This window comes from Dicentrarchus labrax, unplaced genomic scaffold (genome assembly GCF_905237075.1).
Source record: "Dicentrarchus labrax unplaced genomic scaffold, dlabrax2021, whole genome shotgun sequence".
NCBI classification, from domain to species: domain Eukaryota; kingdom Metazoa; phylum Chordata; class Actinopteri; family Moronidae; genus Dicentrarchus; species Dicentrarchus labrax.
In genome coordinates, this window is record NW_026136703.1 from 20,080,492 (window position 1) to 20,108,462 (window position 27,971).

General features: G+C 39.8%; 1 protein-coding gene across 7 annotated transcripts; it reads left to right on the forward strand.

Annotated features, from left to right (window-relative positions):
* Positions 1 to 692: 692 nt before the first annotated feature.
* stxbp5b (syntaxin binding protein 5b (tomosyn)) lies at positions 693 to 27,971 on the forward strand. 7 transcript variants are annotated; one of them, XM_051388363.1, is made up of 29 exons: positions 693 to 1,224; positions 2,779 to 2,876; positions 6,565 to 6,646; positions 6,915 to 7,015; positions 8,400 to 8,534; positions 10,297 to 10,360; positions 11,237 to 11,320; positions 12,334 to 12,457; positions 12,703 to 12,781; positions 13,466 to 13,620; positions 13,764 to 13,836; positions 14,735 to 14,882; positions 15,028 to 15,095; positions 15,230 to 15,270; positions 16,120 to 16,340; positions 16,424 to 16,608; positions 16,996 to 17,121; positions 17,406 to 17,557; positions 18,327 to 18,410; positions 18,861 to 18,923; positions 19,019 to 19,075; positions 19,165 to 19,212; positions 20,325 to 20,375; positions 21,499 to 21,738; positions 22,644 to 23,001; positions 23,118 to 23,283; positions 23,835 to 23,946; positions 24,143 to 24,363; positions 24,459 to 27,971. In XM_051388363.1, the coding sequence occupies exons 1-29, from the start codon at positions 1,078 to 1,080 to the stop codon at positions 24,498 to 24,500; spliced, it is 3,525 nt and encodes a 1,174-aa protein (XP_051244323.1). In that variant the 5' UTR covers positions 693 to 1,077; the 3' UTR covers positions 24,501 to 27,971. The 7 variants fall into 7 exon arrangements, with proteins under 7 accessions (XP_051244323.1, XP_051244269.1, XP_051244279.1 ...); XM_051388309.1 differs by lacking the exon at positions 18,327 to 18,410 and adding an exon at positions 20,594 to 20,722 and having other exon boundaries at positions 694 to 1,224; XM_051388327.1 differs by lacking the exon at positions 18,327 to 18,410 and having other exon boundaries at positions 695 to 1,224.

The window sequence follows — 27,971 nt, forward strand, 5'->3', positions numbered from 1 at the left end:
TATTAATTCATTTTTTTGAGATGCGAAGTTATTATTTTGAGATACTAACTCATTTTTTTGTGATATTAAGTAATTTTTTGAGATACTTAGTCATTATTTTGAGATAGTAAGTCACTATTTTGAGATATTAAGTAATGTTTTGAGATACTAAGTCATTATTTTGAAATACTAAATCATTATTTTTAGATATTAAGTCACTTTTTGAGATATTAAGTAATTTTTTTGAGATATTAACTTATTATTATGAGATATTAATTCATTTTTTTGAGATGCAAAGTTATTATTTTGAGATACTAACTCATTATTTTGTGATATTAAGTCATTATTTGAGATACTTAGTCATTATTGTGAGATAGTAAGTCACTATTTTGAAATATTAAGTCACTTTTTGAGATACTATGTAATTTTAAGAGATACTAACTCATTATTTTGAGATATTAAGTCATTATTTTAATATACTTAGTCATTATTTTAATATACTAAGTCACATCTTAAGAAAGCTTCTCATTATAATAACTTAATACTTTACTTCCCGTCACACCGGCGGAAATGCTCTTCTACACAAAGCACACAGTTAAAAAAAAAAAAAACGTTTGCTCGCTGTAACCTCCTATCGAGGTCACACAATCTGACGGGTCACAGAAAAAACCGTAACACCGGCCCTGCATCCGGGTGACCGTAGAGCGCAGACTCAATCCCCGCTGCAGTTCACTGCGTTTCCGTAGCCAGTTTGCTACCCGCTGAGCGCTGGCCAGGGGGGGGGGAAACGAAGCTCACGGAAACGATTGCTTCCCGATCGAATAACGCCAAAGCTTGGCCACATAAATGGCGGATTACGACTGATATCGGAAAGGACTCGCTTAATCAATGTTCGTGCGACTCGGGTGCTTTTTGGAGAGTGCGCTGGCAACACCCTCCGTAACATGTGAGATGTACACAGAAAGATATTAACTGTGCGTTATTTCGGCTAACTGAGCTAGCGGCTACCCTCCCCTCTCTCCCACTACACCTCCTTATCCAATTTATGGTAGCTCGCTTGATCCGTTTCTTCGACCGTCGCGTCTGTACCGGAGGAAAATGAAGAAGTTTAACATTAGAAAGGTGCTGGACGGCTTGACAGCGGCTTCTTCCTCCTCCTCCTCCGCAACCTCTCACTCGGGTACTCCCAGGGAGAACGATGTTATCCAGGAGACTCTCCAGTCGGAGCATTTTCAGCTGTGCAAGGTAGGTTTTTTTTTTTTTTAGCTTTTTAATATCAGCTCACATTAACAGACTGTTGTTTATTGTGTGTGTGTGTGTGTGTGTGTGTGTGTGTGTGTGTGTGTGTGTGTGTGTGTGTGTGTGCATCTCTATCTGCCACTGCTCATTGGGGGTGGACATTAAATTATGTTTTTTTTTTTAATATATATTTATATTATATGTGTGTGTAGGGCTTTCACACAAACCGAAAATGTAGTCCGGATGTTTTAAAGTGTAAGTTATACGAGTGGCGGACATGAACAAGGGACAGATTTTTTTTTAATAATTGAGTGTTTTTTTTTTTTTCTTGGCTGTGTCCCGTGGTTGTGACAGCACCGTGGCTGTTTGCATTGCACTGAATCGTCGCCTCAAGTCACTGGTTTATTTATTTATTTACTTATTTTATTTTAACCATTAGTGTTAAGTTAACTAGCTGGTCTAATTTGCTCCATGCATGATTGATTGTGCATTTTCAAGTCTATCTTAATACAGGTTTTGTAAGATCCTTTCTCTTAAGATGGTTCAAAAATGGAGGACAAAATCCACAGTCCTCCTCCTCCTGTGTGAGTTTGACACATCCACAGCTAAACTACAGTCTTTTTAAATGTAAAATTCCCATTTGTTGAGTATTAAAGAAGACTGTAACTTTTGTACACGCCTACTTGATTTGAACTAAGACGGCTGGAGCTGCATTTAAGTTCAGCTAAGTCTTTGCATACATTTTCTACACTGAACGGAGCATTTGTCCCCTCTTACTTACATTAAAACAGATCTCTTAAAGGGGCTTGGTATAGACATGAGGATCGATTACAGCGGCCAACTCCTCCAGTGAACATGCAAGCATTGTTTTATGCATTTATCCTTTTTTAAATCCCACCACCGACCGGCCGGCACACATGATTTATCCATAATTTTTATTCATGCACACATTGGGTTAATAATCCAGCCTGTGTGAAATTATGTTCAGTATCTTGAGAGAGAGAGAGAGAGAGAGAGAGAGAGAGAGAGAGAGAGAGAGAGAGACCACCAGCTCCTGCCCCAAGCTGGGAGCAGAACAGGTCAGGTCCCTGGGTTACAGGGCCATGGCATTACCTGTTACATAATGCTGCTGTAAGCTGCGCTGAGCTCATGGATGGCTGGGCAACCGAAACAATTGAGTTATAGATGCCTGATAATGATAACATTTGGTGTCTGGGTGGGTTGGGGGGGGGGGGGGGGCTGCAAGATCCTGGCAATGAAGTGCACTCCGAGGCTGAAAATATGAGCCTTAGGATGGATAAAATGAATTTATTACTGATGTTTCACAGGAATTGAGTCTGTACACATGTCAGAGAAAATATTCCAGTCCCCATTTGCACTAATGTTTATGTTTTTTATTACATTTATTTTGATAATAAGTCTAATTTTCCACATTGATGGATTACCTTTCTGGGAGATTATGATAATGTTTTTTTTTCTCTTGTAATGCCAGCTTGACTGTGTAGCAGATGATTGATTAGCTGACTGGAAGTCTAATATAAATTCTGCTTATTCCTGCAGACTGTGCGTCATGGCTTCCCATATCAACCATCCTCAATGGCTTTTGACCCTGTGCAGAAAATCTTGGCCATTGGGACTCAGACAGGAGCTTTGAGGCTGTATCCTTTTTCTTTTTTTTCCAAGGGAAATTGGAAATGAAGAGAGCCACACAAGGAAAGTAAAGCTTGGATGATTCCAGTGATTTTTCAACGTCCTCCACTCCCTTGTGCGCACACACACACACACACACACACACACACACACACACACACACACACACACACCAGGCTCATGTCTAACTTCCTCACAACCTCATATGACCAAGTCGCCCTTCAGCATTCCACAAACTCTGAGGAATTCATAAAGTAAGTGACCGGTCTTTGCCTCCTGTCATCCAATACAACATCAAAAAAGAAAAAGGAAAGTCCAAAGCACACAGAGGGGCAATGTAGGGCTCGGAGAGGTAGACACTAGCTAGGATGTGCTTCTGTGCAGCCAGCAGCCTCCTTCTCCTGGAGCACCAGGCTCATTAGTGCTATCTCTGCAGTAGCTTGAACAGCTCCTCTGCCATATGCCGAGGAGCCAACCTCATCAACTGTGCTGCCCAGCCTGTGCCAGGTTGCCACTTCATATGTGCTGTAAACATCTCTGGACTTGCACAACACACACACACACACACACACACACACACACCACACACACACACACACACAATCAAGCTGCTCCAGTGCCGTGCGGCCCCTTGGGCAGTTGGGAGTCGGTTTTGTTTTTGTTTGTATTCAAGGATAAAAATTTGTTTTTACAGCAAACCAAGCATCTTCCATGAGTCATAGCAACAAAACTGCCCCTGGATTGCAGACTATTAAACACTGCACGTGCCAGTCTGGTCATATCCTGGTTATGCTGTTTGCAAACACATGATCAGGGTTGGCATTTTTTAGTGCGTAAACACAGGGTTTCCCTTTGTGTTGATATCCTGCACGGGAGGGCCCATCTGCTTTATGTAGATTTTCATTAGAAGTGGCATCATCCTCGTCTTTATCCACTTTCCAGATTAAGAGAGCATTGTGTTTACAAGGCGACTCCCGGAGAACACACACTGCTTCCATGTTGTCCTAATGTGCAAGGTGGAGCTGATGGGATTACTGTCATTCAGGCAATAGGTCCATTTATCAAAAGACAGGCCGTATCGATCCACCTCATTGCCCCCGGAGTTTGGAAACGCTGCCACAGCTCAGTAGACATAAGCTCAATGAGGTGTCTACAAGCAATAAATGTCTGCTTTTACAAGATCTGTCTCTACTACAGTGTTTTAATCAGTGTGTTACTGTAGAGAGTCCTCTGCTCTTTCTAATACCGAGACCCACACAGGAATGGAGACCAGGAGTGGCAGTGAATGTTTTAAAGGGAAAAAAGGCAAAGTTCAAGTTTGTGCAAAATGGATTAAATATTTCACAACATGGCATTTTTGTTCCTTAAACTCTCCCAGCTGCGTGGTCATGCTGGTAGTCAGAAGTTTGTTTCGATGAGCTTCCCTCTGCAGACACACTGTTAAAATGATCAGCCCACTTGCCTTCCTCTTCTTTAGGCATTAATTAATCTTTAAGCTACACTTGAAGAGAGGTTGCAAAGTACACTTTTTTTTTTTTCATTCGTCAGCTAGCATGATAAGGTAACTTCCTGTCACGATGATTATCAGTTGACTACACAAGAAAACCCGCTGATGTTGAAATGCTGTGGTGAACCACGCTGGTTTACCGAATGGGGAAGTGATGCCGTTCAAGTGGGGTGTATTTAGTGTGTGACAACTTAAACTCTGAGGAACAAAGTCATACAGGTTGAGAGGATAACATGTTCAGTATTTGTTTCTGATATAATATCATAATAACTCAAATATGAACAACTCAATATACTGGTAATGGTAAAATAAATGGATAATTATTGCTGGCAATTAATGTATATTTTCATTTTTGATTATTTTCTAGACTCACTGTTTTATTTAAAATTAAAAACATACTTGACATACCAAAGATATTCAATCACCTCTCATTGCTACAGCTATAAATGAACAATTTAATTTGAAAATACTACAAATCAGTCAAATCCAATCACTTTTATTGAAACTAATGTTTTAATTTTGTGTTTGCCTCAGAGGAAAAATATTTTCTTTTTCACATGCAAAGTCACCGTTGACTAGTGCGACACAGCTTCCTGTGCTGACACAATCCTAGAAGCACGAGTTCAACTGAAGAAATAAAGTCAAGAATGGAAACAGGTATTATACATGACAGACTCTATAGTTTGTACCTGTGGCTTACATGATCATAGTAAAAGTTTTGACCATGAGGCGTGGAAGGAAGTACTAAGAGAAAATTCTACTTGCTCACATCAGAGATAAAATCTTGTTTTGAAGTTCGTGTTTTCATCAGTTTCCTGCTAGCCTAGAAAGTATCTTTAATCAGTAACCTACATTGCATCAGAATCGACTCAGACACCTGCACATTTACGTACACACACAGAAAAATATAAAAACAGTACATGTAGCTTGTATTTACAGTTGAAGTGTTCCTACTTGATGGTAGCAATATGAATAGTGAACAGTGTTGCATATTAACGGTTTCGCTCTTTAGACTACTGCTCCGTTCTTATTTATTCACGACCAGGGGCTATGAAACAGATTTAATGACTCTTCCTCCTCCATTGTGGACCTGTGGAGACATGATATCCATTAATATTTCTGACAAATGTTGTACAGAACTTGCGGGGCCAGGAGCTAAAACTGGACAGAAAGGTCACGGGTGAATGTGAGTTCATTTGCCAACAGCCTTCCACTGGCGCCGGCTTAAAGTCTGAAAGTCTGTGTTTGCCTCCATCCTTCTGCAGAAGTGATGCCCACTGTTGAGCCTGTCCTGAAACAGTCTCCTGCAACCCCACCTTAGTTTGCTTAAGGCACTGAGGGATTGTTTGATCACAGCTTGGTTAATCCTGTTCAGACACATTATGCTGTGTCAGCTCAAAATGGTCTCAGATAGTGAACACAGCTGTCTGTCTTTGGAGCTTTTCTTTGGTATGATCACATTAAGAGCATGAGAAGCAGTGTACCTTTTTTGTCTGTCTAGAGATTCTCTCTATGATTAGATCTCATGCTGCTTCCTTCTTCTTTTTTGTGCTGGTGTGCATGATTGGTTCACATACTACTATCTGTCTGTGGAAGTGATTAAAGGCTGCTTGAAGGAGACAAGCTTTTCCTCATTCTGCTCCTCATTTCTGTGGTGTGCTGGGTTACATTACAGTCCTGGTGGCTACGTGGCAATGCTCTGCCGTGGCCACAGTCTCCCTGCCATACATGCAGTAATTCTGGCTTCCTCTTTTAGTTCACGCACAGTTCAAATTGAGGCCCGGCATCCACTGTTGGCTGAATGGGTGGCCCGGCTGTTTTTGAATGAGCAGTTTTAGCAGGCGAGAAGTCTCAGACCTGACCTTAACAGTCCAAAAGAAAGAGGTGAGAGTTAAGTTAATCACATGCCGTCATACTGGCTGACGCATGTAAATAAATAAGGCAGACAGTGCCCACTGGTTTTATTTATAACTCACTAGTTTGATTTGTTTCATGCGCTTGCCAAATGCCTTATGGTTGATATGAAAAACACATACAGTAGGCTGAAAATAACTTCAGTCCATGATCAGTATGCACTTATTCAAACACACATTGTTCAGCAGATCAGATAATCTACATTATGTTTAAGAGGGTTTTCCCCACATTTCTGCACGAACTGTCTTGTTTTCTTTGACTGAGCTGACTTTTAGCTTTGGCCGGGCAGGCGTGGAGTGCTACTGTCAGCATGAGAGCGGTTCAGCTGTCATCCAGCTCCAGTTCCTGGTCAACGAGGTTTGTTGTCATTTCCTGTTCCTTGTTTGGTCTTCTCTCCTCCTTCTCCTCACCCCTTTACTCTAAGTCTGTCCACTGTCTGTGCATCTGTCTGTCCAGGTTTTTACTATCAGGTACCATTAATGCATATTCCATGTTTGTAGGCAACTTCTGTTCATTAATTGATTAAACAGTAATAGTTTTTGTGCTCATGATACGACCACATCAGACAGCCTGAGCCAAGCCACAAGGTGTTTTGTGCATTCTAATAACACCCTTGTTCCCACAGGGGGCGCTGGTGAGTGCCTTAGCTGATGACAGCATCCACCTGTGGAACCTGAGGCAGAAAATCCCCGCTATCCTGCATTCTCTCAAGTTCAACAGGGAGAGGTACAGTAATGGGTTCTTCTCTCTGTGTATCTATTTGCAGTGACACTGCACCTGTCACTGTGAGGTGTGAACAGAATTTGGGAACAGTCCTCACAGCTGGCCACATGCTTCTTGGTGTATAATTAGCAGTGTTGTTGCCATTAGGTCTCAAAGTAATGCGTTAGTGTTCTTCTTGTGTAAAAACTGCTCCTCTGTGACCAGACAGGCAAAGTTGTGAATTCAGTAGGTCAAAGTAAAATACCTTTGCCCTTTTGTCTCGGGAATTTTGATTGGCTGTAAAAGTTTGTTACTCATCCATCCACCAACCATCATTTGTATGCCATTTTCTTTTCTGAAATCTAAAGAGTAAACATGTAAGCCCTCGCATAGTTTGCACAGGTACCTCTTTGCCCAGTTAGTACCACATTAGTTTTGTTATAAATGGATCGGTGGTGTAGTGGTGGTTAAATAGTTATGTCTTTTTTAGTTTGGTTTAGTTTAAAATTTAAAACTGTGGTTGGCATTTTTCTTTATATTAACTGAGCCCCTTCTAGCTCATTGTTTCCACAAATTCTGTGCTCTCATCAATCCCATTTCCAGATGCTGCAGACAGCTGTTTCCAGCCAAAAACAGTGATATTATAATAATAATAATGTTGATTTATGCAATAAGTGCTTTACTAAAAGAAAACAATAAGAGAAAAAGTACTTTATAGTATATAGACTAAGAAAATACCAATATAAACCTACTGTATGCTATCTGTCTGGTATCAAATGGCACACAAAGTAAGCCAATGGCTGACCCAGATATTTTTATATGTGTTGGAAAAGAATAAAACAGAGCTAAAGGACAGTGAATATTGGACTCATCAGGTGGCTGGATTTTTTTAAATTTATGTTCTTGTCATTCGCCATAACAACTTTGTGAGGTGATAATATGTCAGATGTTATGTGTTTCTCTCTTTGCCCCCATGTGGCCAACAAAATCAATTAAGATCAATGGATGCAGCTTTAATTGGTTAAACAACATTTTTTGTAATGTATGAAACAAGGCAAGAACACATTTGTCATCCGAGCTTAGTCAAAACGTCATGTGAAATATAACCTGAGGTATCACATACACGCGCTGTCTATTTGACACTGTAAATATGGTGTCTGACTGAATGATTCTTCCTGCTAGTTAAGAAAAGACAGCAGTGTTTACTCTGCTATTCTTCCCCACTGATCTATATATAGCCTGGCTTCATTAGTATGACAAAGAGCAAGGCCTTTGTAATTAAATCTTAGTCACTCGCTACTCCTTCCAGTTGGAGCAGCATGATTAGGGACGAGGGTGACTCTGTAAGGGATTGAGTCATGAGATAATGAAACGCCTGGTTGTGATGGATCCTGATCTCCTCCCGCAGAATCACATACTGCCACCTGCCCTTCCAGAGCAAATGGCTTTACATCGGCACAGAAAGAGGAAACATCCACATTGTCAACGTGGAGTCCTTCACTCTCTCAGGCTACGTCATCATGTGGAACAAAGCCATCGAACTGTGAGTCTGTATTTCTCATTTATTTACCCCCCATTTGCATATCTCCTTTGTGTACTTGTGTGAGTTGACACTACACAAAGAAACTCTGAAATACAAAGGAATATGTCTTCAGTTAAAGTGTGTCCTGTAAGCTGAGAACACTGTAGCTCTGATCAGTGTGAGGGCGGTATGGAGGTGGTGATTGTGTCAATGCCAGAACCTGGTGTTGAGACTCCTGGAGGTGTTCGCTGCCTGACATAACGAAACATCTGTGATATGAAGTGCCCACTTGATAACCCCAGTAACTTACCCTGTGTCACCCACTCCCCCGTGTCAACACCCACTGTAAGGATCACAAGGAATTTCACATCACATCCTGTGCATAGGTGAATGCAGGGCTGCATTTCCTGCAGGGTTCAGATATAAATTGGCAGGCGCCGCATGCAGATAAAATTAGATTTCGGAGGATAAAATTAGTGTCACCCAATACACTGACTAGTTACTTTAACTGTCTTGGTTATAAAAGTGTTGCAGTGTCTGATTCTGTGCATGAATAGGACTGAAAATTAATAGTGTGACAATTATTTTAAGGAAAAGGGTAATCTGTTGAAGTTGCACTTCTCTAGGTAATTCTTCTAGCACACCCACCAGTGAGCTATAAAGAAGATAATTTCAGACAGTGACTGGCAGCTAAAATTGGAAGTAGAGTATAAAGCTGTGTGTGTGTGTGTGTGTGATGCTGCTGGTGAAATCTGATAAATTGCTGTTTTAGATCTGGGAGTTGAAAGTGTCAGGACACCAAAGTATGCCATCAGCTCCGATAAATGTCTCAGAAACAGACAGTGGAGATGGGGAATGGTTTTGGCTGTCTGACTGTGAAAATGATTAAAGAAAAGAGCTCTTGGCTGTAGTGTGAAATTTTAAAACATAATATTCAGTCATTTCTTTGTAGAGGAGTTGTCCGATCTCCGATAGCAACGTCTTTTCATCACACTTTCTGCTTCATAGTTTGTTGTCTTTGCAAAGTTGTGAATTCACGTTCTAGGTCTCCTGCAGTGGACAGAAGCAGCATGTGGACTTAATGATCATATTTAGTGTTGTAGCCCACTTAAACATAGCTTACACTCCATTATTGTTAATGTAAAATGGTGTTTACCCTACTCTCTCAGTCGGTTAAACTCTGTGGGAGAAATTAATTTCTAATAATTATTTTTATTTTTCATATATTATGGAGATTATATCTAAAAACAGTTGTCTGTCATGTGATGGTGCTTACCGACTGGAGGTCATATTCCAGTCCGTCCTTGCCTTTTATTCACTGCTGCATCTCTGACTGCATCGACTCATCAGCAGCAATGAGATCATTAGCCGCTGGAGCCAGACCACATTCAGAGGCAGCAACACTTTCTTTAGGCCAGACCTTCGCTTCCTCCATGCCCCTTGCTCTGTTGCCACGGTGACGCTGTCTCCACACACTATAATCTCTCATAGACCCTCATGTGACCCTTCTCTCTCTCTCTCTCTCTCTCCGCTCTCGTCTTATATTCTTTTTCTTTGTGCACAACCAGAGATTCTTGCTTTTATTCTTTATTTTTTATTTATTTCCTTTTTGGATGGCTTCCCTAATTGCCTCCCTATCTTTGTCTCCCACTAAGAGCTAGACGGTATCTTTTGGACAACATTTATCAAGTATACATCATCATCTACAGAACACAAATATTCCTGAATTTACACACTATCTCTGTGTCTTCTTGTTTCTCTTCTGTACCTAAAACTTGAACAGATCCACCAAGACACACCCAGGGCCTGTCGTGCACATCAGTGATAACCCCATGGATGAAGGAAAGGTAGGAAAGAACTGGTGGTTGACCACTACATAGCTTGTGGAACAAAGATAAATGTATACACTAAAGCCTAAAACAATACTGTACCATATTTTTGTTATCTCCTGCTGTACTTTTCTTTTTCCTGTGGATAACTGCTGTAGCGCAGATGGCACAATGTCAATACAGCTTGTGCAGCTACAATTGAGAATGATAGCAGAACATTTCCAGCTAATTAAAATATCAATGGTTAACATCAGATTTTGGTGTCCAAATCAAAGACAAAAAGTTTCTTCAAAGACTAATGTGTACAGAAACCTTTCACAGTATTACAGAGATAAAATACTGGATATACTGATTGTTTTTTGAAGCAACAATTAACAACAATTTGACCATTGTAATGTCCAGACATCACTCTTTGATTGAGTGCAACAGGTTAATGCTGCTTTTTTCCAACTTTATTTACTTGAACTTCTGCATTTGATCACAAAATATTTATTAATCAATAATAGATTAAGAATGGGGACTGTATTCTATCAACTATCTAAAAATAAGAGTGGTTTTAGAGGGTTTTTAGATTCTTGTGTCGTTAAAGTATCAGGTAACATTTTGACACCTCAAAGGAATGTATATTAATATTATTAAATATAATTAATATTTGAATAAGTTTTTCATTCAATAAAATCGTTTTTATTCTATAATTAGTACCAAATGACATAATTCTTTTAGGAAATAGTCCTAGGAAATGATTGAGAAATTAGGAGTAAAGTGAAGTGTTTCCATCCTTTGAACATCACAGAGTTATGTTAAAGTCGTATTACTGCCAGGCCGAGTTATGTTTGCAGAATGTGGTTTCACAGCAGTCAGCTGAGCTCTGCTTTGCTTCTCTTGTTGTTGCAGCTTCTGATTGGATTTGAGTGTGGGGTAGTGGTGTTGTGGGATTTGAAGTGCAAAAAAGCTGACTACCGCTACACTTATGATGAGGTAAGGCAATATTTCTTTTCCATTCACTCTACTAGTTAGTTCTTTTACGGGTTTCTCACTGTTTCACAGCAACATGTTTGGTCTTGCGTTATCTGTCACTTCCATCTCACGTGATTAAACAGTGGCTCTCAAATGTGTTCTTATGAAACCTGAAACAGCTGCTCATCGGGACCCTTTGAGATTTTATCTCAGGAGCTTCCATGTTGGGTGACTTTTGTTGTCGACTGAATATTACAGTAAAGTAAAATAAAGCCATTTTCTAGATTATTTTGCTAATAACATGCAGTGAGACAATACAAAAGTTTGCTGATTTCACTTTCAAAAAAATAGCAAGTCAGTCTGGTGATATTCTGTATTTCTCTGATTATCATGCCATAAAATCAAATCTATGAAAAAGAAACCAACAATGGACGAATCCTACAAGCAAGCACTGCCTTTGTAGGCAAAGCCTGATTTAGCTTATTCCTCTGTTCCATGGAGCTTCATTTTTGTCCAAAAGGTATTAAAACTCATGAGCCACACTGTTGCATTTAATGACATGTTCCTTTATTCTTTATTTTAAACAGTACACTGTCCTGCTTGCTATAAACATAAGTCCACCAAATGCGTATTAATCCGCACCTGAAAATCCCTGTTTGACCTTTGCTAAAAACTACAGTGCCCAGCTGTTTTAGGAAATGATTCACCCTTTTTTTTCTTTTTTTTTTTTTTTAAAGATGAAAGTACATATGTGATCCATTTTCAAAGACTTATGTCTTCAGTAGGAATGAATGGGCCTGGGACTGAGTGCCGCAGACAGGCTGGGGAAGGGAGAAAGTTTTGAGAGAAAGACTAACGTGCTGTTGGTTTTGGTCGTGTCAGTTGGATTTGTTGATGATAATAAAAACATAATCCAACTGTATCTTTTTAAATAGGTTGCACACAGAGCTTCTACAAATCTTCTTAATTATTTGTACACGTCTGTAAAATGTACTTTATTACACTCTAATGATGTGCTGCTGTGTGTCTTTCAGGCAATCCACTCAGTAGCCTGGCACCATGAGGGTAAACAGTTTGTTTGCAGCCATTCTGATGGCACCCTGACCACATGGAATGTAAGAGCTCCAGCCAAGCCTGCACAGATCATCACGCCACACGGTAGGAACTGTTGTATACACACAGTTGTATTGTTAATATACACACACAGGCATATTGAACAGAAGCCAAGTTTGTCTTTAAAAGCACAAATTGTAGCTCAAAGTCCCTCCAGTCTTAGAGGTGTGACTTGCACAAAAAACAACAGGGTGGTGGCAACATGTCCATGCGTGCACAGAAGCATTTGTAAACCATATGTGCTGTACCTCTGTAAATTAAATCCGTTTTTGCCATTTGACCTCCACTAGGAAAGCAGCCTAAGGATGGAAAAAAGCCAGAACCATGCAAGCCTATCCTGAAGGTGGAATACAAAACAACAAGGGCTGGGTAAGTGTGATGGTAGCAAGTTCCCACCCATCCTGTGTCTTAACCGACTCTGGTTTGAATCCATATCCTGTACTGAAAGTGGCCTTTCCTGTTATTCCATCTCAACAGCATAGACCTAACAAGCCAGTCCTGTTTACCGTACCCTACTGATGGAAATTAGGTGGAAAGCACTCTTATTATTTCTATGTTCTCACAGGCTTCGTTACGTTGTGATCATTACATGATGATGATTTTTATCATGACAAATGATTTGTTGTTCCATTGAGGTCACATGTTAATTACGTTGTGATCACTAATCACTGTTAATGTAATTGTCATTATCTGAAGAGAATAAGCTTGTTATGTCAAGGTCACAAAGTAAAAAGACAAAAACGTTCCTATTAAAACATGACATAAAAAATTTACTATTTCACTGAAGCTGATCTAATTATCCCTTACATTTTTTTTCTCAGGTATTAGAGGACAGGGATTAATATAGTTGTCATTATAATTAAAAAGTAGGCTCCTCCCACCATAGATGCTCTTGAAATGGGAGCAAAGTATCTCCAGAGAAAGTTTAACAGTAAAATGTTGGTGTCCCTCTTCACCCATTTACCACTGGTTGGATCAACAGCTATACAACAAGCTATAATGTATTGAATAAGCAATTCAAATGTTTGTGTGTGTGTTTTTTCCTGGACGCAGGGACCCATTCATGGTCCTGTCTGGAGGTCTGTCTTACGATACAGTGGGGAGGAGAGCCTGTCTGACTGTAATGCATGGAAAGAGCACTGCCGTCCTGGAGATGGACTACCCCATTGTAGATTTCCTAACGCTGTGTGAAACTCCATATCCAAATGGTGAGCTGCAACACTCTACTTTGGACAAGTTTTGTTCATTTGTCTCAGAATCTCTTTTAGCTCAATTAAATGACGTAATTATCCTTGTTAATTATTTATAATTAATTATCTTTTTTTCCTTCTTTTGTTTTTTGGGGTTCCAGACTTTCAGGAGCCTTATGCTGTGGTGGTCCTCCTCGAGAAGGATTTAGTTGTAATAGACCTCGGACAGATAGGGTAATTATTCTGCTTTCTAAATAAAGAGTGTTGTTGGTATACATCGAAGAATATGGGTAATCAAGCACATTATCTTAATATACAGTATACAATAGATACTGCTAATTATTTAACCACGTTGATTATTTCAATCAGAAATGTGCGGTTCAAACCTTCCAGGGTTGAATGAGTGAACAGAAGAACAATTACACAAAGTCATGCTCCATCTCTGCAGTTGTCATAATGAATTTATAACCTGTAATAGGTATATTGAGTTTATAGGACACGCGAGCTGTCACAGTCAGTTATGTTTGTTTTTGACCTACGCTTATTCTTTAAAGGTCCCATGAAAAATAAAATGTCTAACTTTGATTAATTACCAAAGGGATTTGATTTGCAGTGAAGCATTATGTTCTTTTTACTATTACATTACTATTTTATGGCAATTATTATGGTAAAAAAATAAATTAAAATTTTAAATCCTGGCCTTTTTTTCATTTAAATTTTTATTGCCGTTGCATCTTGCACTGTCACTGGGTATATATAAAAATCTGACCCAGTTAATTTGATTAATTAAATGAAACCCAGACATCATAAAAGATGAAGATGCAGTCCCGGATTTTGTTATTGCTCCCAATAGTGCTTCCAAATTCCTCCCAACTCACTGCAGATGTTTTGAACCTCACAGTATCACTAGCAGCAGTGCTGTAAATTGGGGTGTTAAGAGTGCAGTGGCTGCGTGAAGTCACGACTCCAGACATTTTTGGTGGTAACATTAAATGTGTCAGTCAGAGTATTGAAAGGCATTCATTGGCAGCAAGCAAGTTGTCATTTGCATCTCAAGTTGATAGACAAGTGTAGATATTATGAAGGTTGTGATTAGTTTTCAAATCTAACCTGTGGCACATTGTCTTGACAGGTACCCAATATTTGAGAATCCATATCCTCTGACTATCCATGAGTCACCAGTGACCTGCTGTGAGTACTTTGCTGACTGCCCTGCTGAACTTATTCCTGCACTTTACTCTGTCGGCAGTCGGCAAAAGAGACAAGGTTACAGCAAGAAGGTAAATTACTTCCCCGGTGTAATGTATGTTTAAAGTGGATTGGACATTGGAAGTGATCTTTTGAAACATACTGTATATATGCTATTAAACTGGTAACCCAACTGAAAGAAATCTGCAAAATTAAATAACACATTATTTATCACAGGAATGGCCTATTAGTGGAGGAAACTGGGGCCAAGGCACTCAGAGTTACCCAGAGATCATAATCACTGGGTTAGTGACAAATTATTAATGATTGAATCAATCAATCAATTTGTTACCTTCATTCACATACAAATAATGCATTGTCACGCTCAACAAACTGTCTCATATTCTACTATTGTTTTCTTTATTTCTCCCCATAATAGACATGCTGATGGGTCAATCAAATTTTGGGATGCTTCTGCATGTGAGTAGTTTTATTTTCTTTCATTCTGTTTATTTATTGGGTGCTATGTATAATACTTTGTGGTGCAGGTTTTTGCCATATTTAGGTAAGAGCAAGATTTCCATCAGAAATCATATTACAGGTTACAGTTAAAAACATAATTATAATAAACACAGTAATAATACACATATCCATATCATGTCAAATAACTGACAAATAAATAACTAATCAGCTCAGTTATAGTATGAAAATAAAACATTGTATTGCAGTCCGGATTTTCCTTTCTTGCAAGGTGACAAATTCATGCTGTGGAGAATTATTAAATTGTTACTAAGTTGTGTAACATTTTGAATACACGACCCAATTATAGTGTATTTCACTGAAAATATTGATACATGTTGGATTTGCACTTTGCAGATATAATTTATGCATTCATATTTTAGCAGCAATTGAGAAGAGAGTATCTATTTTGCCTTGAATTTCCTAAGTTGTATTTTATATTTTTAATCATTTTTAATGTTTGTTTCTTTAACTTTAGAATTAATTTTCTCTTAAATTTAAATTGCTAGCAATAATTTTACAGACTTTTGACAATATTTATAAAGTTTTACTATTGCAATGGCCATAGTAAGCTTTGAAACAGTTTGCTATGGTTTTAAAGTATTTGTATACACAACAGTGTCATCTGCATAAGTAGATATGCCCACAATGTGACACTGTTGTGAGAAAGTGCTACTAAACTTCCTGGAGCTACTCAATACAATTGACTGGAACACACAGCATCATATGCTGTTCTGTCTGGTCACGTGAGTCCATTAACTGATGGCAGAATATCACTACATCTTTCTAACTTTTTTTTTACTCTCAAAGTAATGCTGCAAGTGCTGTATAAGCTAAAGACTGCCAAGGTGTTTGAGAGGGCTCGCAGTAAGGAGGAGAAGCCAAGTACAGAAATAGTAGAAGAGGACCCGTTTGCCATCCAGACCTTGTCCTGGTGCCCCGAGAGCAGGATGCTCTGTGTGGCTGGGGTGTCTGCCCACATTATCGTCTATAGGTTCAGCAAACAAGAAATCACCACTGAAACTGTGCAGGTGGGTAAACAATGATTGTCCATGTCAGTGTGTTGCCAGAAACGACAAGCCTTTTTTTTTTTTCAACAACATCTTGTTTGCAGCTTTTGGAGGTGCGGATGCAGTGTGAGTTTAGCGATGGCGACTCCCCTGACCCAGGAGGGGAGCAGACTCCCACCCTGCCCACCCCGGGAGCTTCCTCCAGCCCTCAGGAGAGCGAGCCTCCTACTCAACCCTCAACAGGGAGCAACTCCTGTGATGGACCCCGGGACAATATACCATGCCTGAAGTATGGACAATTACACGTTTTCTTGTTATTTTTTCAAAAAGGGTGAATTGTGCTCAGATGTTTAGGTCATTGCGAAGCAGGTTGTCACTGAACAGACCACAAACTGATGCCAAAAAGTTATTTTAGTAGGTGATGTAGTGATCTATTCATTCCTTCCAGTCAGCTGCTCAATCCTTCACAACATTTCCACATCAGTACACCAGGACAAAATAATCCTCTTTATAAAGATATTAAAAGTGATGAGAATGTTTTGACAGTAAAAGGGTGGAAGGGGGAATAACGATAATAAAGATGAGTATATTGTCAGTGTGGTTTACCCAAAGGGTGATTATTCATTCCAGTGTGCAGTGTAGCCTGCTGTCTCATCCTGCTGTGTGTTTGATGCAGGGTGCGGAGCTCCCCGCTGAAGCAGTCTCCGGGCTACCAGGTGGAGCTGGTGATCCAGCTGGTGTGGGTGAGCGGGGAGCCGCCACAGCCAATCACCGGCCTGGCTATCAACTCCTCCTACGGCCTGTAAGTCTATACGGCATGTACACTTGATATTCTGACATGAGAGCACATCACTTTATGCCCACACGTGTCTCGAGAGTGGTGGTTATCCCTGTCCAGTGGCTGTATTTGTGCTAAATGTGAGCGCATCAAGAAACTTTAATTGCATCCTGTCAGACAGAAGGCAGGAACTGTTATTTAGTGCAACTGTAAATAAAAGCCTGCACGTATCATAGCAAGGATTTGAGAGCAAAAAATAGCATCTGAATCCTAATTCAGCTGTGTCTCTCATCCCTTCTGTGTTTCAGTGTGGTGTTTGGAAACAGTAACGGTCTGGCTGTGGTAGACTACCTCCAGAAAACTTTGCTCCTCAACATGGGCACATCAGAGCTGTACAGCCCATCTGACCCCTACCAGAGGCAGCCTCGCTCCCCACGCAAACAACGGCAGCCCTCTGGAGGTGAGCTACACTGCCACCATTGTTGACTGTACTGGTCACCACCCCCCCCCATAGCTACGTATCAGCCCTGACTAATATTATTAACCCTTAAATAAATTCTGTTTATATTTCTTACTTAACTCATATTTCTTATATTAGCAATCTAAACAATCAGCTGAGAGGCTCTGGTTGTTTAGGGGGTGGGTTAGGCAGGGCTGACACTTGGCAGCAGCCGTGACTTCGCACCATGAGCATTGCCCCCTGCAGTAGCTGCTGTCCCTCAACAGGGGGCATCGCTGACAGATTCTCCATCTGTTCAGTTGGACAGACCAAAGACAGTGGAGCATGTGTGTTCATGATCTATGCAGTCAGAGTGGATGCTTTATCAGTGATGCAGTAGCATTTCGTTTTGATTCTGTGCTGTGATAAAACAATACGTAGTTCATAGTTGTTTGTTTTTAGTCTTTCTGTTTCTGTCTTTTACTGTGTTTTTGTCTGCCTTATCATTCTGTCAGCCACTGGTTGTATTCCTTCTTTTCAGTCTCAGCGGTCTGGTGCTAGATTCAAGACTCTTCAATTTGGGTCCTCTGCCATAAGAAGCAATTTTTAATTTATGCACGCTGCAAGAATGCGATTTGATCTATATATTGTTACTGTTTAATTTAAATTATAAAACCTGCAGCAAGCCTCTGAGACTCTTATCTTTCTTTTCTTTTGCAGTTATGATGTTCATTCATTTTCCTGTTTCACTGTTTTTACTGTCGGTATCTCTCTTTGTGATTTGGTAAAGACATTCCAACTGTGACGTCTTGCATGTCCAGACTTTCTAACTTGTATACTGAGTCTGTGAAAAAACTACGCTCATCTCACCTCAGTAAGTCATGTTGTGTCAGAATTTCTCCCCCCCCTACAGTATAATTTCTATCCTCTAAGCCTTCCCCTACTCTCATGAAGGTACACTCCATGATTTTGATATAGCAGCCCCAAAGCCCCAAAGCTCACTATTGACTTTTTAAAAGTGAGCTGGGAGAACATTTTGAGACTTGAGGGCACTTTGACAAAATCAGGTAGTGTATCTTTAAACCCTGCCACCTATTTTATTAGAGAAGCAATGTTGACACCTTGAGTCAACAGATTTGTACTAGATTTGTGAAGTGAACTTGTATGGGTAGCTGTCCCTGCCTTTGTTCAAATAAGTGACCCTTTATTGTTTTCACCACATGTACTGTCGTAATTGGCAAAGTTTTAGTAAGACTCGCTGAGAGCAGTCCAAAAGTACGATTAACTCTGCCATGTTTAATTACAACCTTTGTGGCTCCCGCAGCTGCCTGTGATACCAACGATGGGTCCAACACCTCAGAGGACCGCTGCAAATCACCTACTTCAGGTAAGCCTCCCTGAAGTCTTCATACAAAAAAAAACCCCAGATCCTTTTATGATTTTAAAATACGTCTTTTTCAAACGCTGCCATTTTTCATGTAGGATCTACCTCCCCTTGCAATTCAGATGATGAACGAAAACAGAAGTTCATACAGAAGGGTACTGTATTGTTAAAAGCTACACGTCCCCTTAAATTTAAGCATTTAAAAATGGTTACCTGATTTGTCTTTTTGAACCCTTATTTCTAGTGAAGTTCAAAAGCAGACGCTTTTCCAAGACGGTTGCCAATGACTTTGGTACTGTATCATCCAGATGTATTCTATCTGATTACTCACTCTTTCTCTCTGAATGACAGAATTCTAACCACACTGTGCCTTAATCCTACGTCAATCTGTGCGTCTTGTGCCAATGAAAGAAAGAAGTGCATTCAAGAAATGTATTTTTACTAATCACGTGGTTTTGGGGGGTACATAGTTGATTTATGAAATTAATCAGGAGTCTTTACCAAATGCATGACAGGACATCTTTCGAATTTCATGCCTCAGATTTTCTATGCAGATTGTTGTCAAAATGCTGTCGGCTGTTGCTACACAACACTGGATTGAAAATATTCCAAATTGGCAAATGTTACTTTCTCACTAATTCACAAGCATAGAAAATCTGCTTCATGCCTTATTCTTTACATACTAATGTCTAACCGTGTCACTTAAATGTTTAAGTGAATTGTTCCTCTTTGATTGTAGACACTTGCTGTGTGTGTTTCTGATTCCAGGGTTTCAGCTCAGTGTTAACTGTTTAGCTACCCACTGATTTTTCCTCCTCATCCCACTCTCTTTGCATAACTGTGTTCACTGAATTGCAATTGTCTTGTTTCTTGTCTTTCCCTTTTGCTTTGTTTGACATTACAGGCCCTTTGGTTGTATGTGATGCCTCTCAGCCTCATTTGTATTCTAAGGGATTCTCTAAGGGTGGTTATTGACTGCAACAGGACACTTTTGGGGTTTTAGATTTTAGATTTGGCACCATTTCTGGTAGCAAGCAAGAAAGTGAAAAGCACCAACTAAAGTAAATTGAAATGTTTTTGGAATATTCCTTTTATGAAGCAAAGAGTCTTGCTGCATACATGAAGTTGTCCCATTTCTAGCATAATGTACCATATGTACTTTATGTATGTCCTCAACAGTTGTCCTTCAGTATCACCACTCTTAAGAAAGACTCAAAATCAAAATTGTGTTCAATGACTGCACACTGATTTACACAGTTAAAACAATGCCAGAGATTTCTGAAATGATAATTACAGAATCTTATTTTGTAATATAATTTAACAAATTATCTTTGATTTTTCAAAAAGGTTTTTTTTAGCAATCATTCCTTCCTCATAAAATAGGAGTATTTGTTTCTGTTACAGCCAAGATGTCACGGAAAATTAGCTCATCTAGCGAGCAAAAGCCAGACCTGGGTAAGCCACAACTACTGATTTTAGCTTCTAAAAACCTTTACATTTTCTTACAGGTTTTTCTTCTGTCATTAGAACCTTCTGCTGCTTTGTGTTCACAGCTGTAAAATACTTCCGTGAGAGTACTGCTTATTGTCTAATAGCATGTTGCAATTTGAGACTGTTGTATTTGGATGTTTTACTGTAAGTTGAGACAAACTTTCTGTTTACACTGTGATCAGAGGCGAGGTTCCAACGATTGCGCTCTCTCACATGTAAGAAGCGCTTTTGTAGTGTGAAGGAAGGCAAGGTGGCAGCCAGGATGAGCCAGAAGGGGCCCATCTGTAGAACTAAGTCAGCCCCTAACTCCTGTGAGTGGACCAGCCATGGTCTGACTTGGGCTGAAGTGTGATAACTGGTACTAACCCCCAATGCTGCTGGGGCTTCTATTCTGAATGGGTTGACACATGACACTAATCTTCTCACAATGATTGTTTCATGCCTTCTGAGGATGCTCCCCTGACTTGACTGCACTCAGTGCTAAAAATCTTGCTTTTCTTGTTTACAGTTTTTCCTTGTGAAGAACACACATGATGGGCGGTGTTGTTTAGCCTTCCCCTCTGTGTCACAGATCTTTTTGTGTTTCTGTTGTGATCCCTCATTAGCTTTTTAAACGGTTTAAAAGCTTGTGTTTCAGCTGCCGTCAGCACAGTAATGAGGCATGAATAATTCTTGCTTCTTAAATACCAGTTCTTCCTTGGGAGTCCCTGTAGTACTACAGGCATATCTTATGCAATTTTTTCACATTGAGAATGTTGTTGTTAAATTTAATTGCAAAAAAAGTACATTGTGGGAACCATTAAAAAAAATGCATCCCTGGATATAAAGTGCAACAGCTTCTCAATGTCAAAAAGCTTTTTTTCTGTCCTGGGACACCTCCATAAAATACATGAATGTGATTGAAGATGTGGTCCACTAAACATAGGGTGGCTTTAACATGTTAACTGAGTTTTGACCGAGTGGATTTTATGCCAATAACATCGCAAATCGTCCTGTTTGTCCTCAGTACATTTCTTAACCCTTTAATTTCACACAAACCATTTCCTCATTCTGTCATTTTTGTGCTCACTCCTGTCCCACTGTCCAGATGCCAAGGATAATTCATTCATCCGCTCACGTAGTTCAAGTGTAACCAGCATAGACAGAGAATCTCGAGAGGCCATCTCCTCCTTTCACTTTTGTGAGAGTTTCCCCAGGAAGATGGACAGCCTGGTCAGCCCCTGTGTGCTGGTGGGAACCACCCAGGGCACTGTGATGATGGTGGCCCTCAGCCTGCCACCCGGTGGGGACCAGAGGCTGCAGCAACCGGTCGGCATCTCCTCCTGCGGTAAGAAGCTGAACTGAATTTGATGTAATTCGCCAATTGGGGATCTGCATGTGACTGGACACAGAAAACTCACCAATGACCACGTAGACAAGCAGTCGGACTTAAAACAACAGTACTTGACTTATCTCCTTTACCAGTCTACAACAAGCCACCACTCCAACCCCTTTTAAAATCACAAGTTCCTAACAGACATAGAAAGTGAGCTATGTGCAGCAGGGATTGCACAGTCAACATATTAAACAGTATAATGTAGGCAGTAACTACGCTTTGTCCTTAAACTTCAGAATGACTGTTTCTGACTTTCATAGTTGAAATGTCTTGGTGGTTTCTTGCGCTGTGAAGCGTAGTTAAAATTTATGAAGGAAGTGGTGGCGGGGACGGACAGAGGGAAATTGTGGTCACTCAAAATCTGTGTGTAAGGAGTTTTGTTTCCAGAAAGATCAGATTTCAGTCCCAGAAATCTCTGCATCTAGTGGAGTCATTATTGAGTCACTCATTGACTATTTAAGTTTAAGCAGAATTTAAAAGCGCAGCACAGTATTAGTGAGTGCCACATGGTCACATGAAGGTCACATGGAGTCCACATGGGTACACACTGTGGCTAATTCATTGATGTTGGGCATTTTAATTAAAACCATATTTGCCACATAGCAGCTCTTTATAAAGCATATATATTTATCTCTAGTAAAAGAGAGAGAGTACAGGACAGAGTTAGTGAATGTGGGTTTTATTTCCCATCACAGTTATTATGCATTTGTTCCAGATGAAAAAATCCCAATTACAACACTCTTGGTTGACTTTGAGGAATGTAGCGCTAAGTGAAAGTTAGCTTGATATTTTGTGGTCATTTAAAGGCCGTCTCTAACCCAAATGAAAACAAAACCTCTGTAATACTCGTTCTCCAGGAACTCTGGTCAGTCTCAAAGGAGGCATTTTGACTATGGCCCTGTTGGACGCCACTGGAACTCTGCTGCCCCCTGCCTACGAGTCATGGTATGACCCAAATGCCTCAGACGAGGACAAGGAGAAGAACCGGAGGCGCAGACCGGCCTCCCCTCCCTCGTCACAAGAGGGTCAAGATTCCCAGTTCGCCGTGCTGTGTTCAGAGAAACAGGCCAAGGTTGTGGCCATGCCCTCCCAAACTCGCATCTACAAACACAACATCACAGAGAGCTCCTTCGTGCTAAGGGCTGATGTTGTGCAGATGGCCGGAGCTAACTGTATTGCCTGTTTCTGTGCTAACGGTCACATCATGACTTTGAGGTACTGTCTCTGTTTGTATACTATTTGTATGAAATCACAATAATTACATTTGTATTGCACAATTTTTAAAGTTACCATGTGGTGTGAAATAGTGTCTCATCTTTGTATTACTACAGTTTACCCAGTCTAAGGCCTCTGCTGGATGTGAACTACCTGCCGCTGACAGATATGCGCATAGCCAGAACGTTCTGCTTCTCTAACCTGGGTCAGGCCCTGTACCTCACCTCTCCCACTGAGATCCAGAGGATCACCTATAGCCAGGAGACCTGTGATAATCTGCAGGTCAGATACTCTTAATTAGTGGATGAGTTATGAAAAATTTGAATTCATGTTTAATTATTAGATCCAATATTTATAAGTGTGCAGAAAATACTTTCCATGTAGGCTGGGAGGAAACAAACTTAAGTAGAGTATGTGGGTGTAGAGAACTTTTTGTACTTTCAGCACCGTGGACTGTAATGGCATTTTAACATAATGCACCATGCTTGTAATGAATCTTTGGGCTTCCTGACACAACACCAATTATCCCTACACCAAGCATCCTGTGTGGGCAGGTAGAAAACTGGGATCTTTCTATCTATTCAGATATAACATCAACACACAAGAAGGTATATTGTGAAGCAGTGCTCGTATTAAGCCACCGAGGTCACTAGTATGAAATACACATGTTGTTTTAAAAAAACATTTTTGTTTTTTTCATGAGTGTGAAATTGCATAATTGTATGTCCATTATTACCACATGACATGGTATGGTGTAAAACAGTGTGATACTTTATAGGTCAGAGGGAGTATAGATTTAAATAGACATGTGCTGATGTTTCTGTCATCCTCAGGAGATGCTCAGTGAGTTATTTACCCCTGTGGAGACACCAGAGGCTCCTAACAGAGGATTCTTCAAGGGTCTTTTTGGGGGAGGAGCTCAGTCTCTGGACAGGGAAGACCTCTGTGAGTACAGACTGGCCTGTTATCAAGTCACCTTAAAATGTTCCATATTTTCCTACATTTACATAATATATATAATGTATCATTATGTTGACTTTTAATGTTACTGGCTGATCAAAAAGCTACCAGCCAGAGGTGTTTTGGGATTGCATCATTGTTGGAATTTAACACATGAAATTTCTCTTTTTGTCTTCTGTAGTTGGCGAAACAGCTTCTGGTAAGGCCTCCCGTAGCCTGGCCCAGCACATCCCTGGCCCAGGGGGCATGGAGGGCATGAAGGGTGCAGCTTCTGGGGTTGTGGGAGACCTGGCCCGGGCCCGGATAGCTCTGGACGAAAGAGGACAGAAACTGGGAGAGCTGGATGAAAGAACGGCAGCCATGATGGCCAGCGCAGATTCCTTTTCCAAACATGCTCACGATGTACGCACTTGCCATTTCCTGGAGCGTCTAAAACATTGTTTTCACGTTAACTATATGTATTTCTGACTCTCATTTTCCGTCTTTTCTCCCTTCAGATGATGCTGAAGTACAAAGATAAGAAGTGGTACCAGCTCTGATGGCAGCGTGTGGAGCATCGGACTCTGTTATCAAGCAAACACCAGTGTCTCTTAGGAGCTGCAGGTCCCTCTTCTCTATTTCTCTCCACGGGGGGTTCTGCTCAACAGACTCATGCTTTTATTCTCAGCACAATATCATAAACTCTGCATTACCTCAGCCACCGGAGGACTGCCGCGGAGTAGACACTGGCCGACCCAACGTAATGAGAATGGAAAGAAATGGAAGAAGAGAAGCCCTTAGGAATCTCTCTTTCCATTTCACTGGAGAGCGATGATGTTCATTTAACATCAGTCTGCAGAACAGGAGAGAGGGGACCATTCATATCCATCAGTCATGCACTCATATATATCTCATATATATATCTACACACCCTGCTGTTTTGTTCTGGAAGAGGAAAGACAATTCTGCAAAACATGTACTTGTGGTGGCCTGATTGCAATTGTTCTCTTTTCCTTTCTCTACCCTTTATGGTGTCTGCCAAACACAGTGGACATAAATGAGGAGAAAAGTCTGATGACCCCTGGTCCTTCAAGTCTAATCAAGTCGATGAAGATTTCTATAGGAATGATTGAATCAATGAAGGACTCGTGTATGTTTGTTTTTCTGGTCTAAATTATTTGTTAGAGTTTGACCTCTGTCCTTTTGTTAGTCTGTTTTTGTCATTTTGTTTTGTCCAGAAAAGGGCCTTTCAAGCACTTAAAACCATAGAGAATAGACAGGGAGATGATGAATCTATTGCCTCTCACCGAATAAGGGCTGGTAGTACGCTAGTTCATCACCGACCATTCCTTTTACAGCATTTCCAAGTTGTTTTAGGTGAGAAAGAGAAATGGCGTGTTTTCTGAGACTCACTTTGGTTTTTATTTTAAATTTAGATTATTTATTGGTAACAGTATAATGGATAGGAAGTTAAAATAAGTTTGAATGATGGGCATTCATTTTTATTTTTTTCCTTTGTCAATCAAATGCGCTAAAAAGTGCTGAAAATGTTTACCCCCCCGATGAAGAGTTTACATTGATCTATCAGAAAAATGAAGAGTTGATACACTGGAAAACCCCTGAAGGTCTCCTATTGTTCTAGCTTTCAAAGGGGCTGTAGCTAAGTCACGTATGAGAAGGATAATGTTTTTAAGGGCAAGACAGAGATTGTCCTCAATATGATTAGCATAAATGTATATTTTGGTTACAGTTTTGTTTTTTGTGATAAAGATTGTATCTATACATGATTATTCAGATTTCTTTCTTCTTTTTTTTTTTGCATTCTGTCATAGCTGAAGTTGATTTCCGTCTCGTTTCTCAATGTGTAGGGAAAAAAAGCATGTGTCTCTTACAGCACAATGGAAATGGTAATGCTGTCTTTGTATTCATAGCTGCCAGTAGAAATGACCAAGCACCACAGAGTGTTCCACACAGTGCCATTGGTCATCTCTCTCTGAACCATTCACTTCTCTTCTGCCTTTGCCTCATGATGCATATATGCTAACCTCTACCTATGTGTATGTCTGTGTGTTTGTGAACATACATATATTCAGGAATATGTGTATGGGCGCCAATATTTATAGTACTACATAGATACAGTGTATTACAATAGGTCTTTTTGAGGTTTTTGTTTTTGCTTGACAGTGTTTTTCAATGTGATTAGCTAGAATTCTATTGTAATTAGATTTCTTTTTCATGAGGTGCAAGGATATGCTGCTATTTGTGTCAATGTAGGAGCATTACCTGTTGGTCTTTTATTTTGAAAAAGAGAGACAAGACTTTGTCAGTCCAGATTGCTGCCAAATGTTGTAAATAACGGGACAGCTGGACACAAATCTGACAGTGCAGGTTCAGGCACCGTGACATACTGTACGCTTGCGGCCATGTTCTTTTCCGACACCAAAGAGTTGCTTAATTTCACAGAGTTGTCTTGATTTTTCCCAAAATGGTAAGAGTCGGTCTGAATACTTTGGACAGCATTCTTAAGTCAAGAAGTCTACTGTGTATAGGGGGGCGGGGGGTAGTAGATTGGCTTTAGCTTCTTCTTATGGGCATACCACCCTCAATACCCAAACTGCTGTACATGTGTTGGACAGGCAAAGTGAATTTGAAGAGTTTCATTCCAAAATGAGATATCCACCAAAGAAAATCATGAAAAAAAAAACAACTCATGGAAAATGGTTGCAGGCATAATGTAAAAACTGTTAGAAGTTATGATCCATTTTCTTAGATTTTGAAGTATTAAATCGTGTATGCTTAGGAGATGTTGAGCAATCAATTACACCAAAAATGTTATATCCAAGATGGATATACAGCATTTTGGAATAAAACCCTTCATTTTTTTTAAGCTGGCTGATTTTAATCTTCTCTACTGTATACTACTGAGATAAACCCATTTCAAAGAGCAGTTATGTGGGTTTTGCACTATTTTTTGTACTTAAAATAATTTTGTTAGTATGATTTTTAGTGTGTTCATTTTTCTTGTCCCATTTTCTTATTTTTGAAAGGACCAAAACATGACAGAACCTATGCTTATTTATGTCATTTGCCAATTATGCTGATTGCTTCACTCTCAGATTTGTTTTCAATGTCAGGTTAATGATACTATGATATATTTATATATTTGAAAACAAATATATATATACTTTTAATTTCAACAATCTATTAAAAATTAATACCTTTAATGTAATTTTTTGGGATAGAATAATTCACATTAATGTCCAAAACAATGGTTGTGCATAATTATCCATCATCCAGACACGACAATAAACATTTTCTGGTTAAATATTGAACATGCTCATCACAGATTCAAGCTTTGCTACTGCAGGAGGATCTTCTCCTCTTGGTGGGCCGCTGAGTCTTTCTACAAAGTGTGGCCTCGACTTTAAAGTGCTTCAGTTTGCAACATATATGTCCTAAATGGTCTCTTATTGCACATTGAAGGATGCATGATATTAAGTGTTTACAAACTTGAAACAACCACGTATTATCCCTCTTAGAGATTGTCTCTTCTGACATTTGTATTTACCACCAAGTTGAACAAAACTCAAGTTCTCATCGCACAGGAGAAAGCGCGTCCCATTTTCATTTGATCATGCCAATTGTATAAGTGTGAGAGAATATATTTATTTTATTGGTACATCTGTTTGTTACTGTTTTGCTTCATGAAAGCTCTTGCTTTCCCTGCGCTGTAGAAATGCATAGAAAGCGAAAGCTAGGGCACCGTGCAGGAGAGCTTAAGGGTTTCTCAGTCACCATACTTCCACCCATCCATCTGTCTGTCTTCTGGGATGAATATCTGTGGAGTTGCAGTATTTTCTCATAGTAGGCAATTTTTGTACAGTTTTATTAAAATAAATTTCACATGGATGTCTGACTTAATCTGCTGCCACAAACAATTTAGACTGTAGATACCGTATATATATATATATATATATATATAAATATATATATTATTGTGCAATGGAAAATAAATGTAAAACCAAGCATAA